Genomic DNA, 14609 nt, shown 5'->3' with positions numbered 1-14609 from the left:
CCTGTGCTCCGCAACGGGAGAGGCCGCAACAGTGAGAGGCCCATGTACCGCAAAAAAAAAAAAAAAAAAAAAGAAAGATAGGACAACTAAAAACTTGAATCTTATGGGGATGAAGAATGGGGCCACCCCTGTCAAAAGGCAAGGGAAATACAGACGGGGCAGCGGAAGAAGGAAGCTAAGAGCAGCAGCTTAGGTCTTGTGACCAGCAACAAGTGGGCTTTCTCTTTCTTCCGTTTTTCCTGTTACCTTCTGTGCAGAGCAGTGTCGGTCACTGACGCTATTCCTATTGGAATTAGGACTGACTGACAGCACCCCACTGTGATCAGTGGCTGTTGGGACCTGGTGTTTCCCCTGGGTGGGACCACAAGATTTATTCCTCTAAGCAAAGGACAGAAAGTCTCTCCTGATCTGTTCTCTGTCCTTCTCCTGCCTGCTTTGTGTCCCAGGAGGCTGACCTTGACAGACTGCATCATCCGGACTCCCTCACCTTCCGGCTTCTAGTTGGATGTGGCCAGTGGAAGCGCTGCAGGACATCAGAGGTAGGTCAGGGGATTTATCATGGTTTCGACAGTGGCTGTGTGTCCCTACAGTCCCTGCTGTGCAGACCCTCTTCCACAGCCTTGACCCCATGTGGTCCTGATGGTGCCATCCCCTCTCCTTGCCCCCTTGGTCTCCGTTGGATGCTAGTGTCTGGATGCTGCATCATCATTATTGGTTCCTTTAGCCCCGCCCACATCTCGCAAAGAGGCCCTTCATTAACTTTCTTCAATTAAACCTTTCTGTGCCATATACTTCCTGCTGAGAGCTTGACTGAGCTTCGGACCTTTAAGTAATTCAGGTTTACTGAAGCGTAAAGTTTAAGGTGGGAGGAAATGGTAAGAAAGGAAGCTGTACAGAGAGGGTGACCAGTTACGAGAGGCTTTGTATACTGTGATAATGTCAGTTTTACACGCATGGGACAAGCTACCTAACCTCTCTGTGCCTCAGTTTCGTCCCCTATAAAATAAGGATAATGATAGCACACACCTTTGGAGTGACTGCGAGGATTAGATTAAAGAAGGCATGTGAAGCACTTAAAGCGGTGCCTGGCACAGCAAGTGATAGCGTAGTTAGGAACAGTGGGTGATTGCAGGGTTTTAAACAAGGAAGTGACCAGGTCAGATTTGGTGCTTCAGAAAGTGACTCTGGAGGAAATGTGGAGAAGACGTGGGGGTTGTCAGTGAACAAGTGGAATGAAACAAGACTGGAAGCAGGAACACCAGTAAGGGGACTACTGCAATAGTCCTAGCAATAATAATAAAATAATAATAACTTATGAAGAACTACCATCCAAACAAGGAATTAAAGAAAGAGGATGATATGGGTTACAAGAAACAGGAATTCCAACACAATATCTGGGATCTTTAGGAAGTTCAATTTTGCTGAAGCCTAAACAACAAGGCGAGGGTGAAGGAAGAGTTGCCCCTCCCCCAGCCCCACACCTACACTGTCTGGGGTCCAGAGAGGATCCTTCTAGCTCGCTCTCACTCTCTCCACCATTGCTCCCGTCTTAAAACCTGACAAGTGGACTATCCACAAAGAGGATACTTCCAGAATCTTGGCCTCTCAGTTTCTTCAACTCCTCTCCCGCCCTGATCCTGGTCTCCGCCCTCCCTCAGCCACTCACTTCCACAGTCTTACCCTAGACCTTGTCATTCACATGACTGCGATCTTCCCACGCCCAGATCATCACCGCAAGCTTCACCTCTCCTCAAGCCTCCAGAACCTCCTCCGTCCTCACACTCAGTAGTGAGTCTGCTCCCGTTTCACCAAGGAAGCCACAGCAGTCAGAAGAGAGCTTCTCCCGCAGTCACCCTGCCCGCCCACCTGCCTCTGTGCCCCCAAACTCTCCCCTCCTGCCTGTTCTCTGCTAAGTCATCCCAGAGACCCCCAGTTAATGGGTTAGGGGTGTGGCCTGGGCTGGAGATCTTTAAATGCTCCCAGATGACTTTAAGGTCCATCCAAGGTTGAAAACTGCTGCCGTAGATGAATGACCCGTGCTCTCCCCTCTTACCCACACAAGGACGTTGTTCCAGAAATCGTTCCCTCCCTCCCAGCATCATTCATTTGTCCCTCCACTGGCTCTTTCTTTTTTTTGTTTTTGTTTTTGTTTTTGCGGTACGCAGGCCTCTCACTGTTGTGGCCTCTCCCACTGCGGAGCACAGGCTCTGGACGTGCAGGCTCAGCGGCCATGGCTCACGGGCCCAGCCGCTCCGTGGCATGTGGGATCTTCCAGGACCGGGGCACGAACCCACATTCCCTGCATCGGCAGGCGGACTCTCAACCACTGTGCCACCAGGGAAACCCCACTGGTTCTTTCTTATCAGCTACGAACATGCTCTTAGTTCTCCCAATTTAAAGAAAGCTTTTCCACCCCATTTCTCCCTCCAGCTACTGCTTCACTGCAAAACTTCTCTGAAGGGTACTTGTGTCTGTAATTCCTCTTCTTCCCTTTGCCCCACGGACCCACCAAGGCTGTTGCTATCACATTCACCAACAGCCTCCTCAGGGCTATAGCCTGTGGCCGCTGCTCAGTCTTCGACTTCAGTGACAATTGGCAAAAGTTGTCACAGTGACCACTGCCTTCTCCCTAGAATGCGTCCTCAAACTGCCTTCCAGGATGCTACATTCTTCTGGGTTTCCTCCTAATTTGTGGCGGATGCTTCTCCTCATCCTTTCTTGGTTTCTCCTGTTATCTGACCCCTTAACGCTGGACTGCCCCAGGACTCAGGCTTTGGACCTCTTCCCTAACCATGTTCATTCTCTTGGGACCCTCATCCAGTCTTGTGGCATTAATACTTTCTAAACCTTGACTGCTACATGTACATTTCCAGCCTAAACGCTCGATGCCTACATCCAAGTGCCAACTGGACATCTCTTCTTGAATCTCTAGCAAGCATCTCACATGCGTCACGTGCAGAATGGAGCCCCGACCTCTTCTCAAACACGCTCCTCCAGGCACTTACTCTGTGCCGTGAGTGCACGGCAGCTCCGTCCTCTGGTGGGGGGGGCTCGGGCTCAGTCCTTGTAACCTGCAGGACTGCCACAGCCAGGGTCAACCTGAGAGCAAATCCCAGTGGCTCTGCTTTCCAAAAATACTCAGAATGCAACTATTTCTCACCATCTCTATTACTACCTTTTATTCAAATCCAGTCTCTGTGTCACCTGAGTGATTCGACAGCCTCCCATCTGGCCTCCTTGCTCTTGCCTTGCCCCCTACCGTGACTGCTTAGCCTGGCAGCTGTATTGGTCCAGTTCCACGTAAGTCAGCTCATGTCTGTCCTGCTCAAACCCTCCAACATTTTCCCATCTCATTCACAGTAAAAGGCAAGGCTCTCAAAATAGCCTACAGGGCCCTGCGTGGTCCCTCGTCCCCGCCCCCCATCCACACACAGGCTATTATCTCTCTGACCTCAGAGCTTCCAGCTACACCCAGGTTCCTTTAATACACAGGCCCGTAAACCCAGGGCCTTTGCACTGGGTGTTCCCTCCTGACCCCGCTCCCCTAGCGAACTTCTCATCTCCCTTCCCTAGTTTTCATAAATTGAACTTTTTATTTGGGGATAATGGTCAACTCACATACGGTTGTAAGAAATAGTACAGAGAGGCCTGTTTATCCTTCAGTTTTTCCCAGTGGTGACCTCTTGCAAAACTGTTGTACAATGTACAGTGAATATGTCGGTCATCTGTGGCTACTGTAAAAATTACCACCAACTAGGTGACTTAAAGCAATAGAAATGTATTCTCTCACAATTCTGCAGGCGAGAAGTCCCAAACCAAGGTGTAGGCAGCGCTGTCTCCCCTTCCGGGGGCTCTAGGATGGAATCTGCTCCTTGCTTTTTCCAGCTTCAGGTGGCTGGTCCACTGCACCTTCCTCTCCTCTGTCTTCACATCACCTTCTCCTGCGCATGCGTACCCACGCACGTGTAATCTCCTTCTGCCTCTCTCTTACAAGGACACTTGTAATGGCATTTGAAGCCCACACGGATAATCCAGGATAATCTCCTGATCTCAAGATCCTTAATTTAATTACATCTGCAAAGACCTTTTCTCCAAAAAAGGCAGCATTTACAGGTTCTGGGCACTAGGTCTGGACCTACCTCTGAGAGCCATTACCAACTTCGCATAGCCGTGAAGACAGGACCATTCCCATCACCACAGAATTCCTCAAGTTGCCCTTTATAGCCACACCCACTTCCCTCCCATCCCCACTCCCTCCTTAACACCTGGCAACCACTAATCTGTTCTCCATCTCTATAATTTTTTTTTTTTTGCAGTACACGGGCCTCTCACTGTTGCAGCCTCTCCCGTTGCGGAGCACAGGCTCCGGACGCGCAGGCTCAGCGGCCATGGCTCACGGGCCTAGCCACTCTGCGGCATGTGGGATCTTCCCGGACCGGGGCACAAACCCGTGTCCCCTGCATCGGCAGGTGGACTCTCAACCACTGCACCACCAGGGAAGCCCCATCTCTATAATTTTGTCATTTCAAGAATGTTATATAAATGGAATCACACAGTATGCAGCATTCTGAAACTAGCTTTTTTCACCCGCATACTTATTCTGAGTGTCACCTGCGTAGTTGTATGTATCAATAGCTTATTCCTTTTCATTGCTTAGTGGGAGCCCATGGTTTGGATATGCAAGTTTGTTTAACCCACCATTCACCCACCAAAGGACACTTGGGTGGCTTCCAGGTTGGGGCTATTATGAATAAAGCTGCTATGAACATTCACAGGCAGATTTTGGGGTGAACATAAGTTTTCATTTCTCTGGGACAAATGCCCAAGAGTGCAATTACTGTGTTAAGTGAGTGTTTAGTTGTATAAGAAAATGCGAAACTGTGTTCCAGAGGACCAGTTTGCATTCCCACCAGTAATGTATGGGTGAGTTGTTCGGTTTCTCTACATCTTCACTAGCATTATGTATTGTCACTAGTTTCTATTTTAGCCATTCTGATAGTTGTGTAGTCTAATGGTTAGAGGTAGTGAACAGCCTTCCATGAGCTTATTTACCACCCTTAAGTCCTCTTTGGTGAAGTGTCTATTCATGTCTTTTGCTCATTTTCTGACTGGATTGTCTGGGGTTTTTTTACCTCTGAGTTTTAAGCATTCTTTGTATAGTCTAAATACTAGTCATTTGTCTGATATGTGTTTTATACATATTTTCTCCTATCCTTTAGCTTTTATTGTCATGTTCTTAACAGAGTCATTCAAGAGCAATTTTTGAAAATATATATTGAGCTTCCCTGGTGATGCAGTGGTTGAGAGTCCGCCTGCTGACGCAGGGGACACGGGTTCGTGCCCTGGTCCGGGAGGATCCCACATGCCGCGGAGCTGCTGGGCCTGTGAGCCATGGCCACTGAGCCTGTGCGCCCGGAACCTGTGCTCCGCAACGGGAGAGGCCACAACAGTGAGAGGCCTGTGTACCGCAAAAAAAAAAAAAAAATTTATCAGTTTTTCCTTTTATGGATGGTGCATTTAGTGTCAAGTCAAAGAACTCTTCACCTTGCCCTAGATGCCAAAGATTTTCTCTGATATTTTTTCTAAGGGTTTTATAGTTTTATCTTTTACACTTAAATCTGTGATCCATTTTGAGTTAATGTTGTATACGGTGTGAGAGTTAAGTGGAGTTCATTTTGTGTCTTTGGATGTCCAGTTGTTCCCACACCATTTGGTGAAAGGTTATCTTTTCTCCATTGAATTGCTTTTGCACTTCTGTCAAAAATCAGTTGAGCATATTTGTGTGAGTTTATTTCTGGGTTTTCTGTTCTGTTCTATTGATCTACGTATCTATCCCTCGGCCAATATCACATTGTCTTGATTACTGTAGCTATAGCATAAGCCTGAACATGGGGGAGAGTGATTCTTCCACTTTATTCTTCTTTTTCAAAAATGTGTTAGGTACTCTAGTTCCTTTGCCTTTTTATATAAATTTTAAAATAATCTTCTCTTTATCTACAAAAACTCTTGCTGGGATTTTGATAGGAACTGAGTTAACCTGAATATCAGTTTTGAAAGAGTTGATGTCTTCACTAGGTCGAACCTTCCAAACCATCAACATGCTATGTCTCTCCATTTATTTTGGTTTCCTTTGATTTCTTTCATCATCATTGGGTAGTTTCAGCATATAAATCCTGCACATGTTATATTTACACTAAATATTTCCATCTTTTGAGTAATTGTAAGTGGTATTTTTTTTTAATTTCGATGTCCACGTGGTCATTGCTAGTACATAGAAATGCTGTTGATTTTTGTGTCCTTTTATAATCTGTGGCCTTGCAGAACTCACTTATTAGTTCTAGAAGGTTTGTTTGTTTGTGGGCTTTTTAAAAAAAGATTTATTGGGATTCTCTGTGTAGACAGTCATGTCATCTTCAAATAGGGATACTTTTATTTCTTCTTTATGATTTCTATGTCTTTTCTTTCTTTTTTTTGCCTTGTTGCTCTGGCTAGAACTTCCAGCAATGTGTTGAATAAGAGTAACAAGAGTGGACATTTTTGCCTTTTTCTGGATCTTAGGGGAAAAGCATTCAGTTTTTCACAGTTAAGTGTAGTGTTAGCTCAAGGTGTTCTGTAGATGCCCTTTATCAAGTTGAGGAAGTTCCCTCTATTCCAATTTTTCTGAGAGTTTTTATCATGAATGGGTGTTGAATTTTGTCAAATGTTTTCTCTGCATGGATTGATGTGATCATTTGATTTTACTTCTTTAGCCTGTTAATATGGTAGGTTACATTGATAGATTTTTTAAAAAATATTTATTTAGTTATTTATTTTGGCTGCTCCGGGTCTTAGTTGTGACACGTGGGATCTTTGTTGCAGCATGCGGACTTCTTAGTTGTGGCATGAGAACTCTTAGTTGCAGCATGCATGCGGGATCTAGTTCCCCGACCAGGGATCGAACCCAGGCCCCCTGCATTGTGAGGGCAGAGTCTTACCCACTGGACCACCAGGGAAGTCCCAACATTGATAGACTTTTTAATATTGAAGCAGCCTTGCATGCCTGGAATGAACGTCTTACATATTTTTCTTACTTGTTGTCTATCTTTCCCATTTGAAGTCAAGTTCCGAGCAGGAAGAAACTTTTTGGTTCATTTTATTCATTGCTGTATCCTAGTCCCCAAAACACCACCAGGCATACAGTAAGCTCTCAACACCAACTCGTTGAATGAATGAAAGAACAGTAGAGCTGTGAAGAGGATTCCCAAGATTAATGTGAAGGGAGATTCCAGGATGACAGCTGTGGGCAGCCAGTCCAGGTGGAACAAGTCAGAAGGCTCCAGAAGAGCTTACAGAGCCTGAATGCCCTGAGAAGAGGTCTAGATAGTCTGTAGAGCTTTGGGGTTGATTTGATAAGTACATAGAAAACTAAGCAAACAAACAAACAAGCATTTTTAAAAAAGTAATTATTATTGTGGTGCATCTACACAATGGAATATTATTCTAAAAAGAAATGATCTATCAAGCCACAAGGAGACATAAAAGGAGGAGCCTTAAATGCATATTTCGAAGTGAAAGAAGCCAATCTGAAAAAGCTACATCCTGTATGATTCTAACTATATGACATTCTGAAAAAGGCAAAGCTATGGAAACAGTTAAAGATCAGTGGTTGGCTTCCCTGGTGGCGCAATGGTTGAGAGTCCGCCTGCCGATGCAGGGGACACGGGTTCGTGCCCCGGTCCAGGAAGATCCCACATGCCGCGGAGCGGCTGGGCCTGTGAGCCATGGCCGCTGGGCCTGCGTGTCCGGAGCCTGTGCTCCGCAACGGGAGAGGTCACAGCAGTGAGAGGCCCGCGTACCGCAAAAAAATAAATAAATAAATACAAAAAAACCCAACCCTTCCTGAGGGCTTCCCTGGTGGCGCACTGGTTGAGAGTCCGCCTGCCGATGCAGGGGACATGGGTTCATGCCCCAGTCCGGGAAGATCCCACATGCCACGGAGTGGCTGGGCCCGTGAGCCATGGCTGCTGAGCCTGCGCGTCCGGAGCCTGTGCTCCGCAACGGGAGAGGCCACAGCAGTGAGAGGCCCGCGTACCGCAAAAAAAAAAAAAAAAAAAAAGATCAGTGGTTGCCAGGGGTTAGGAGAGGGAAAGATGAATAGACAGCACGGGGGATTTTAGGCAGTGAAACTACTCTGGCTGATACTATAATGCTGGAGACATGTCCTTATACATTTATCCAAATCCAGAGAATGTACAACACCAAGAGTGAACCCTCACGTAAACTATGGACTTTGGGTGATTGTGATGTGTCAGTGTATGTTCATCAGTAGTTACAAGTGTACCCCTCTGCTGGGGGACGTTGATGATGGGAGAGGCCGTGTGTTGGGGTCGGGGGGCTCGGGGGTATATGGGAACCCTCTGTACTTTCTACTCCATTTTGCTGTGAATCTAAAATTGCTCTAAAAAATAAAGTATTTTTTAAGCTAATTATGAACTCCAGAGAAAACAAAAGTTGCCCAGGAGAAGAGCAGTCACAGTTGACTCTATGGGTTCAGTCAGGACCACGTCCAGGTATTTGTGGGGCCTGAAGCTTATACAATTGAGGGAGGACTCTTTAAGAACAGAAAAGCACTAAATCAGAAAAAATCTGATCAACTCTCAGAGCAGTTTCTGGAATCTTTGTACCTTCCCTGTCCTGATCTGTGGGTATGTTTGGGGGACAACGAAGCAGGGAGGGGGCTGACGAGTCCTGAAAACCCCAAGGAAAGCCCAGAACTCCAGAAGGTACAGCAGCCCCTTGCTGGCGCCCACCAGCCCGGGACAAAGCACAAACTCCTGGGTGAGCACCCCGGACCCCCGCACCAGGCAGCCTCCTTCGCCTGCCCCCCTTCAGTTCACCAGGCCGGTGCCCAGCTCGTCAAGACTCAGCACCATCAGGACCATTTTTCTTAGATTCCATATCTATGTGTGAGCATACGGTATTTGTTTTTCTCTTTCTGACTTACTTCACTCTGTATGATAGACTCTAGGTCCATCCACCTCACTACAAATAACTCAATTTCGTTTCTTTTTATGGCTGAGAATAAAGATGCAGATGTAGAGAATGGACTTGAGAACCCGGCGGGGTGGGGAGGGTAAGCTGGGACGAAGTGAGAGAGCGGCATGGACATATATACGCTACCAAATGTCAAATAGAGAGCTAGTGGGAAGCAGCCGCATAGCACAGGGAGATCAGCTCAGTGCTTTGTGTCCACCTAGAGGGGTGGGATAGGGAGGGTGGGAGGGAGACGCAAGAGGGAGGGGATATGGGGATATATGTATACGTACAGCTGATTCACTTTGTTATACAGCAGAAACTAACACACCACTGTAAAGCAATTCTACTCCAATAAAGATATTAAAAAAAAAAAAAAAGACTCAGCACCAAGGCTGCCTCTTCCGTGGACGTACTCCCCACCCTCTTCCCCAGAGTTGCCTGCGGGGGGCACGGGAAGAAGCCCACCGGACATGGATTTGAACGCCAGCTCCGCCACGTGTGAGTTACATGGCCTCGGACGTGTCACTTGACCTCCCAGAACTTCGTGTTTTATCTTCTGTAAATGCAAATAATAATGTCCGTCCTGCAGGGCTGTTGGGAAGAACAAACACCTGATACAGTGCTGGACACGTGGTGAGGGTGAGGAAACACGGCTTTCTTACTTTTTTGTGGCGGGGGGTGGGGCACACGGCATGTGGGATCTTAGTTCCCTGACTAGGGCTTGAACCTGTGCCCCTCTGCAGTGGAAGCGTGGAGTCTTAACCACTGGACCACCAGGGAAATCTCACATCTTTCTTACTTTCTAGTAGCATTAAAAATTTTTTTTTAATTGTGGTACAATACAAATAAAAGAAAATTTACCATCTTAACCATTTTTTAAGTGTACAGTTCTGTGGCATTATCTATTGTTAATCGCCACCATCCATCCACAGAACTGTTTTCATCTAGCAACACAAATTCTGTCCCCATTAACGCTAACTCCCCATTCCTGCTTCCCCACAGTCCCTGGCACCCTCCATTCTACTGGCCGTACCTCCCCAGCACTGGGGCTGGCCTCTGTGAATGGACTCCTTCCTTCTACCTGGTGTAGTAAGCTCTTTACCTGTATTAATCCCCCACCTGGTCCAGAGGCATCTCATATCCCTGCCCCACAGATCCTAGTACAGGGCCGGGCCCACAGTAATACCAGCTCCAGGAAGAAGCGCAGAATGCCTGAGGGAGATGAACAGACAAAGGGTCCCGTGTGGGTTCATGGGTTTGTGGTCTGATTTTACATAGTGGGTGCTCAGAAAATATTGAAAGTCTAAAAGATGATATAAACGATTTTTGTAAACTTTTACATATTTTTGGAATGGGTAAAGTACTCTAAATTCAAAAGCTACAAAAGAAAACACAGTGGAAAGTAAAGGTCCCTCCACCCCTGTCCTCCAGCCCTGCACCAGAGGCAGCTGCTGTGACCAGTTTCTCCTGTATCTGTCCAGAGGCCTGTGTGTGTGTGTTTGTGCACTCACACACACACACACACCAGCACGCTTTACACACTGTTCTGCACATTTTCCTTTTTTTTTTTTTTTTTGCAGTATGCGGGCCTCTCACTGTTGTGGCCTCTCCCGTTGTGGAGCACAGGCTCCGGACGCGCAGGCTCAGCGGCCATGGCTCACGGGCCCAGCCACTCCGCGGCATGTGGGATCCTCCCGGACCAGGGCACAAACCCGTGTCCCCTGCATCGGCAGGCAGACTCTCAACCACTGCGCCACCAGGGAAGCCCTGCACATTTTCCTTTTATTCTCTTGTCTAATCTTTGAGATTCTTCTCTATCCTTCTCTATCAGTACACAGAGGGTTTCCCTACTGGTTTTTTTGCTTTGTTTTGTTTTGTCTTTTATTTTTGTCCACACTGCACAGCCTGTAGGATCTTAGTTCCCCCACCAGAGATCGAACCCGGGCCCTTCAGCAATGAAAGCACAGAATCCTAACCACTGGACTGCCAGGGAATTCCCTCCCTGCTCTTTGATAGATTCATTGAGTGGTGTATTTATCTTGTCACCTGTTTACACCGGTCACGTGATTTGTTTGCTATGTCACCTGTTGATGAACCTTCAGACATTTCCAGATTCTTGCTATTCAAGCAGTAGTACAGTGAACGACCCCAGGTCTCACTCACGAATGATTAAATTTTGTATATAGTTGTGTGTGTGTGTTAATCCCAAACTCCTAATTTATCCCGCCCCCCTCCCGTTTGGTAACTATGTTTGTTTTCTATGTCTGTGAGTCTACTTCTGTTTTGTAAATAAGTTCATTTGTATCATTTTTTTAGATTCCACATATAAGTGATTATCATATGATGTTTGTCTTTCTCTGTTGCAGACAACAGAATCGTATTCAGCCTTACAAGGAAAGAAATTATTATTTTTTTCTTTTTTTCTTTTTTTGTGGTACGTGGGCCTCTCACTGCTGTGGCCTCTCCCGCTGCGGAGCACAGGCTCCGGACGCGCAGGCTCAGCGACCATGGCTCATGGGCCCAGCCACTCCGCGGCATGTGGGATCTTCCCGGACCGGGGCACGAACCTGTGTCCCCTGCATCGGCAGGCGGACTCTCAACCACTGCGCCACCAGGGAAGCCCCGGAAAGAAATTCTGACACATGCTACGGCATGGATGAACCTTGAGGACTTTATACTAAGTGAAATCAGCCAGTCACATAAGGGCAAATACTGTATGATTTCATTCATATGAGGTATTCAGAGTACTCAGATTCACAGAGACAGAGAGCCCATGGGGTGACCAGAGCAGCCTATCTAGCTGGACGTCCAGAAGGGGCTTCTCTTGGCTGCCAGAGTCCCTGCAGAGACAGGAGTAAAGCTGGGAGGAACCCAGATTAGACCATGAGTGTCAAGTGCATAATGGGGTGGGGGGCATGGGTCAGAGCCTGTCCCTGAACCTGGAGTGGAACCGAAGCCCCCTCCCCACCCCACAGGGTGTGTGTGTGTGTGTGTGTTTGTGTGTGCTTGTGTATGGTCCTAGAGTAGGTAACGCCTGCGGTCACATCAGACGCTCTGACGGTCTGTGTGAATCCATGGGCGCGTAGGTGCATCCACAGACCGAAGGCACATCTGTACACAGACTGCAGATCACAATGGGCCCGGCAAGGGCGCGCCGCGGTGCTCCTAGCCTGGAGATCACATATTCGGATGGATGGGGCGACGCTGCCTGCTCTGATCCCTAACTCATTATTAAGCTCTTCGCTCTTTGCAGACGCTCCCTGCGCCTCCCCCGCTCAGGGCTGCAGCGGCGCAGGCGCCGGGGCCGAGCCGAGCGCCGAGCTGGGAGCGAGCAGCCGCGCTCCGGGCCAGGGTCCCGGGGGAGCAGGTGAGCGACCCGCGCCGCGCGGTCCCCAGGCCCTTGGAGGAGACGCCGCGCCGCCGCGCTGCGCCGGCACCCCGGCCTTCCCTGCTTGGCAGTACCCGTCTTGCTTCTGTTGGCATCACCCCTCCTTCCCTTGCCTGGCATCCCTCCTCCCCCCTGCCTGGTATCTCCTCTCCTCCCGTCTGCCTGGCATCCCTCCCCCCACCCCGTCTGGCATCTACCCCTCCTCCCCTTGCCTGGCACCTCCCTTCCTTTCCCTTCCTGGCACCTTCCCCTTACCTGGCACCTTCCCCTTACCTGGCACCCCCTCTCCCTGCCTGGCTTCTTCCTCCCCTTCTCCTTTCCTGATCTCTCCCCCCACCACTACTGACTCTCTCCCTCCCCCCGCCTGGCACCTCCCCCCACGCCCTTTCTTGCACCTCTTCCTTGACTGGAAAACTCCCATCCCGCCTCCGCTCTAATACTCCCCCTTCCTCACCCCTGCCTGGCACCTTTCCTTCCTTCCCCTACCTGGTACCTTCCCCTTCTCCCTCCCCTGCATTTCCCCTCTTTCCCTTTGCCTGGCACCCTCCTGCCTGGTACCTTCCCTCCTCCCCATGCCTGTCACCTCCTCCCTGCCTAGCACTTTCCCATCCTGCTTCTGACTGGCATCCTCTCCCTCCTCTCCACCCCCTGCCTGGCACCTCCCCTTCTCCCCCTGCCTGGCACTTCCCCTCCTCCCCCCTGCCTGGCACCTCCCCTCCTCCCCCCCTGCTTGGTATCTGCCCTCCTCCCCTCTGCCTGGCACCTCCCTTCCTCCCTTGTGTCTGGCACCTCCCCCCTGCCTGACACCTCCCCTCCTTCCCCTCCCCTCCTCCCTACCGCCTGGCACCTGCCCTGTCTCCACTTGGCATCCTCTTGCCTGGACACCTCGCTCCCTTCAGATTGTCCCTCTGTCTCCCACCTTCCTGCAGGGCACCTCCTCCCAACCCTGGGCTGGTAACATCTCCCCTGCTGGCATCTGCCTCCTCTCCTTGCCTCCCCTTCCTCCTCACCTTCTCAGAGTGGCCCTCTGGCCAACACCAACTACACGTGACCCTGAACTGCCCTCAAGCCCCGCCCCCCGTAGGTACCGCGCTGCCCCCCCATCTCCCACTCCCCACCATCCGCCCAGGGGCTCCAGCTCACAAGTTGGGCTCTGACCCCAGCCCACAGTCGTCCTGCTCTTGCATGGGGGTGAAACCAGGCTGTGCACACAGGGAGGGTTCCCTGTGAGCTGAGCAGAGTACAGAGCAGGTCAGCTCTACCTGCCGGCCACCCCTAGACTCCCTTGGGATGTCCCTGAGCTCCAGAGGTCATCCAGGTCCCAACCCGGCTGGTCGTCCTCCTCAACCTATTGCCAAGTCCCCCAGATTTGCCTGCCCCGCCAGGGCCTGGGCTCTGCCTGGATCCCCTGCTCTCGTCCATCTAACTCTGTCCTGCAGGACCCGCCTCTGACGGCTTCCTGCACTCACACCGCTCCCACCCTACACTCCTCCTCGTGCCACCCAGCCGGGCTGGCCCTCGCCTGCCCCCTCGTCCCTTCCTGCACACCTCCTGCCTTCCTCAGACCGTGCCAGGGAGTGGGTCCACACAGCAGGCCCCTCAGCATCCTCAGGCCCATTGTGAGTCTGCCTCTGGGGCTTGGGGTCTGGCCCGCCCCTCCCACTGCCCTCTCCTTTCAGATCCTCCTCAGAATGGCCCTTGGTGCTGCAGGCACGGTAGGCTCTGGGCCCGGGCACCGAGGGGGCACTGGATGACTCCCCCACTGCAGGACCCAGCCACCTATGACTCCAGGCCTTCAGCACCCACCCGCCGTGGTACAGGTAGGCACTGTTTCCCCCACCAGCCCAGTAGCAGGAGCCCTGGGGCTCCACTGAGAGTTGGTGGCTCTCAGCCTCTGGTCACACTCCATGGCCCCCTCTGGGCACTTCTGCCCCCATCTGGACCCGTGGCAGTGTCTCTTCTCATCCGCTGTGACAGCTGGAGCCTCTGCACAGACCCTGCTGCCAGTTGCCGCCACCGTTGCCCTCCCTCTTGCGCAGCGTCCCCTTACGTCCCGCCGTCCCTGGGCCCTGCCTCTCCAAGCCATTGCAGACCGGGACGAGTGAGCCTGAAGCCAAGGTTTTGGTTCATGTGAAAATGGTCTAGTGCTCTGGCTGGTTCCACTTCCTCCCCACACCCAGACCCCCAGACACACCTCCTTGCCCTC

General features: G+C 50.3%; 2 protein-coding genes across 2 annotated transcripts in view; both read left to right on the top strand.

Moving 5' to 3' along the window:
- LOC309810213 (uncharacterized protein) overlaps positions 1–12182 on the top strand; it is a 39574-nt gene extending 27392 nt beyond the window's left edge. The window contains exons 4-8 of the mRNA XM_082632137.1: positions 447–539; positions 9448–9513; positions 9605–9654; positions 10018–10104; positions 11382–12182. Coding sequence (XP_082488263.1) covers positions 447–539; positions 9448–9495 — 141 coding nt within the window. The 3' untranslated portion in view covers positions 9496–9513; positions 9605–9654; positions 10018–10104; positions 11382–12182. The remainder of the gene's footprint in view (positions 1–446; positions 540–9447; positions 9514–9604; positions 9655–10017; positions 10105–11381) is intronic.
- Positions 12183–12292: 110 nt separating this feature from the next.
- Positions 12293–14609, top strand: part of SMARCD3 (SWI/SNF related BAF chromatin remodeling complex subunit D3) — a 34087-nt gene continuing 31770 nt past the window's right edge. Inside the window, exons 1-2 of the mRNA XM_082632122.1 lie at positions 12293–12382; positions 14083–14223. Coding sequence (XP_082488248.1) covers positions 14185–14223 — 39 coding nt within the window. The 5' untranslated portion in view covers positions 12293–12382; positions 14083–14184. The remainder of the gene's footprint in view (positions 12383–14082; positions 14224–14609) is intronic.

Source organism: Mesoplodon mirus, assembly GCF_964341445.2.
Source record: "Mesoplodon mirus genome assembly, chromosome: 9".
Lineage (NCBI taxonomy): Eukaryota > Metazoa > Chordata > Mammalia > Artiodactyla > Ziphiidae > Mesoplodon > Mesoplodon mirus.
The sequence above is the reverse complement of the archived record's forward strand: the minus strand, read 5'-3'. Positions and strand labels throughout refer to the sequence as shown.